At 40.9% G+C, this 3967-nt stretch overlaps 1 protein-coding gene across 1 annotated transcript; it reads left to right on the top strand.

The window, feature by feature from the left end:
• Positions 1-634: 634 nt before the first annotated feature.
• On the top strand, positions 635-1588 carry LOC309328373 (olfactory receptor 6E1-like; the record flags this gene model as incomplete). The annotated part of the gene is made up of 1 exon (XM_081838369.1): positions 635-1588. One exon carries the CDS (start codon positions 635-637, stop codon positions 1586-1588), a length of 954 nt encoding a protein of 317 aa, XP_081694495.1.
• Positions 1589-3967: the final 2379 nt, after the last annotated feature.

Genomic DNA, 3967 nt, shown 5'->3' with positions numbered 1-3967 from the left:
TCCCAGGCCCTAGTCCAACACACTAAACACTGCACCATGCTGGTTCTTTTCCAAAGGTGACACACTTTAGAGTTACTGCAAGGATGTGGAGAAAAGAAAGTAGCTTAGAATTTTATACCTATCCACCAAGATAAAAAGCACACACAGGCTTAGATTCCTCTCTTTCTTCTCTTCCACACATCTCTGCCTTTCTTATGCTTTACTCTTCTAGCCATATGTGTGTGTGTGTGTTTGTGTGTGTGTGTGTCTGTTTGTCTGTCCGTCTGTCTGTCTAAATATAGTAAAGGTCGGCATCAATTTTCCTACTTTGTGTGTTTTCCTCATGTTTTGTAGGGGACCATAGCCCAGCAGTAGAGATAATGGTTATCTTGACTGAACTCAATCCTCAACATCAACACCATTAAGTAATTTCGATTGGCATATTTTAACTTGGGGGTTCCACATGCAATTGTCGACAGCTCTGTAGTGACTAAAATGAATATGAACATTTATTTATTTATGTGTTGGCTTATATTTATCACGCCATTCATCCAAAGATCACAGGGTGGTTCACAACATTATTTATTTATTTCAATGTTATTTATTTCTGTCCATCACTTTCTTCTCCCACCCCATCTCCAGTTCTAAAGAAGGCATGAAGTACAACCAAACAACAGTCAGTGAGTTTATCCTTCTGGGCTTCACCGACATCCGGAAACTGCAGCTCTTGTTATTCACCACCCTCCTCTTTTCCTACCTTCTGGCCATCCTAGGCAATGCTGTGATTATCACGGTTGCTCAAATAGATCACCGGCTACACACACCTATGTATTTCTTCCTCCAGAATTTCTCTTTCTTAGAAATTGGCTTCACCACAGCAATAATTCCCCAAACCTTGGTCCATCTTTCAACCGGCAATAAAAACATCACTTACATTGGCTGCATGATACAGTCCTTCTTATATTTCCAACTGGGAACTACTGAGTTCTTCCTCTTAGCTGTCATGTCCTACGATCGATATGTAGCCATCTGCAATCCCTTGCGATATCCAGCCATCATGAACCATTACTTATGCATCACGCTGGTTGTGTTTTGTTGGGTTGGCAGTTTTCTCCTGATCATTGGTCCAGCAGTGCTTTTCCTACAGTTTCCAATATGCAAGTCCAACGTCCTTGACCACTTCTTCTGTGACAATACACCGTTGATCAAACTCCTTTGTGGGGACACATCACTTTTGGAATTCTTTGGGTTCATCACTGCTGTGCTTTCTGTGCTGGGAAGCTTGACAATTACAGTAATGTCATACATCAATATAATCCTAACCATCTTACATTTCCCCACTCCCACAGGGAGACAGAAGGCTTTTTCCACTTGTGCCTCTCACTTCATTGTGGTGTCCATCACCTACGGGAGCTGCATCTTCCTTTATATCAAACCAACACAGAGCAGCAAAGTGGAGTTTGGCAAAATGGTGGCCATCCTCAATACTGTTGTGTCCCCTTTGCTCAACCCTTTCATCTACAGCTTGAGGAACAAACAGGTTCAGGAGGCCTTGAAAAATTTGTTTGGGCAACTTAAAACCATTGCTAAGGGACCAGGGACCATCTGAAAAGGAGCTGTGAAAAGAGATCATCTGAAAAGAGACTGTGAAAGGAAATGGGCATTATATTATTCTTCAGAAGTATCCATCTTTGCAGAAGCTCTGTCTAGAAAAAATAGTCTTACACTCCATCTTGAAACATCATCATTACCAGTTCTTTTTTCTGGGGGGACACAAGGTTACGCATAACCCTAATCATTTTGTGAATCCTTGTACAGTGGTACCTCAGGTTACATATGCTTCAGGTTATATACACTTCAGGTTACAGACTCTGCTAACCCAGAAATATTACCTTGGGTTAAGACTTTGCTTCAGGATGAGAACAGAAATCATGCAGCGGCGGCACAGCGGCAGCAGGAGGCCCCATTAGCTAAAGTGGTGCTTCAGGTTAAGAACAGTTTCAGGTTAAGAACAGATCTCCAGAACAAATTAAGTACTTAACCTGAGGTACCACTGTACTTTTGTCCATTTGCTGTATTTATTTTTCCCAATTTGAACTATAAAATGGTGATTTTCTTGAGTCAAAACAAGAGTACCCCTAAACATTTTTAGGAACAAGAAAACACTGATCATTACTATTATTGTTCTTTTATTCTGTTAAATAAATGTATTATTTAATTTAATTTCATTAAACAGACAAACATATCCATATACTGCATACTGTTCTGGAAGATGTATTATATATTATCTTCTATAGCACAAGTTCTACTTTGAATTAGGCTTTGCCAGCATCCTGTAGTTGAGATGGTTTTTCATGCAATTCCATAATTTGAGATTGAGAAAAGTAACATTCCCACACCTGCCAATGCCAAATGACGTGTGTGTTCCCTGCCACCAACCCCAAAGCTGATGGTTTTGAACATAGCTCTTCTCATTTGCAAATTTGGTAAGGAAACAGGTGTTGTGAAAGCCACCCATCATGAGTTGGTTCAGATGTTCCTGCTCTGGACTTCCTGAATTGAACAAGGATTTGGATTATTTGGCCTAAAAGGTATAAAGAGAGGTTTTGCGGACAAAGGAAGGTTTTCTTTTCCCCCTTTTTCCTTTTTTAAAACTTTTTGTTACAGCTTTTGACATGCCACAAGAAGTATTACAGGCCTATTTGAGTTGGTTCACACTTATCTCTCCTCTCTTTCTTTTGAACTACACCAGTTTATTTGTCCTTTATTAAATAAATGTCTGCAGTCAAAAAGCACCTTTCAAAGCATCTTTAACTTGCCTGTTCCTCAGGCTGTACACAAAGGGCGTCATAAGAAGACACAACACATAGTTAAGAAATGACACTACTTTGTTGAAATTATGCCTATCACCCTGATCTGGTATGATGTACATAGAGATGCAGTTTCCATAGGTGACAGTGACAATGGTGGTGTGGGAAGCACAGGTGGAAAAGGCCTTCTGCCTCCCTGCAGCAGCTGGGATGTGGAGAACAAGAACAGTTGATACATATTCACATAGGACACAACAGTGATGGGTAAAGTCCCCAGTAGTGTGAACACTGAAAGAATAAAGGCAGAGAGCTCCAGAAAAGGTGTGTCACCACAGAGAAGATGGAGTAATGGTTTGCTGTCACAGAAGAAATGGTCAACGATGTTTGAGTCACAAAAAGGAAATTGAACCAATAGCATAGTTGGGGCCAAAATCACAGCAAGCGACCCAATCCAAGAGAACAGTACCAAAAGTGTGCAGAACATCTCATTTATGTTGGTGGTGTACCTTAGGGGGTTGCAGATGGCCACATATCGGTCAAAGGACATCACAATTAGCAGGAAGAAATCTGTGGTTCCCAGGAAGAAATAGAAAAACAATTGACTTACACATCCAGCAGATGAGATTGTTTCCCTGCCAGTTGGAAAGTTGAACAACACTTTGGGGATGGCAGCAGTGGTGTGTCCAATTTCCAAGATGGCACAATTTCGAAGGCCTTGGCAGAATTCCTGTGAATGTCATTTGGTTTATTTAATTTTTGCTTTAATGGCTATCCCACTTGTCCTCCAACCAAGATGCCATATATTGTTCTGCCTTCTCTATTTTATCCATACAACCATTCTCTGAGGTAGGTAAAGCCGATACATTTTGAATGGCTCAATTTCATCCAGTGAGCCTCGAGACTGAGCAAGGGTTTGAGCCCTCATCTCCCAGATACTAGTCCAAAAAATGTCAAAGAAAAATGAAAAGTCCATTACAAACTTATAAGTCTGAAGGAAGAGGAAATCACACTAGTTCACTGTCCAATAAACAGCTTCCTGCTTTATTGGGTCAACTGCTTTATTGGGTCATTTTTCTAGGAGTAATATCAGAGCCCAGAACCAATGGAAGCACACAGTATGGGCCTCTGTGACATGGCTGGGCCAAGGCCTAGTTGCTTGCCTCTCTTTCCCTTCATTT

The sequence above is a fragment of the Podarcis erhardii genome (assembly GCF_964252035.2).
Source record: "Podarcis erhardii genome assembly, chromosome: 13".
Taxonomy (NCBI): domain Eukaryota; kingdom Metazoa; phylum Chordata; class Lepidosauria; order Squamata; family Lacertidae; genus Podarcis; species Podarcis erhardii.
This window is presented reverse-complemented; position numbering and strand designations above follow the sequence as displayed.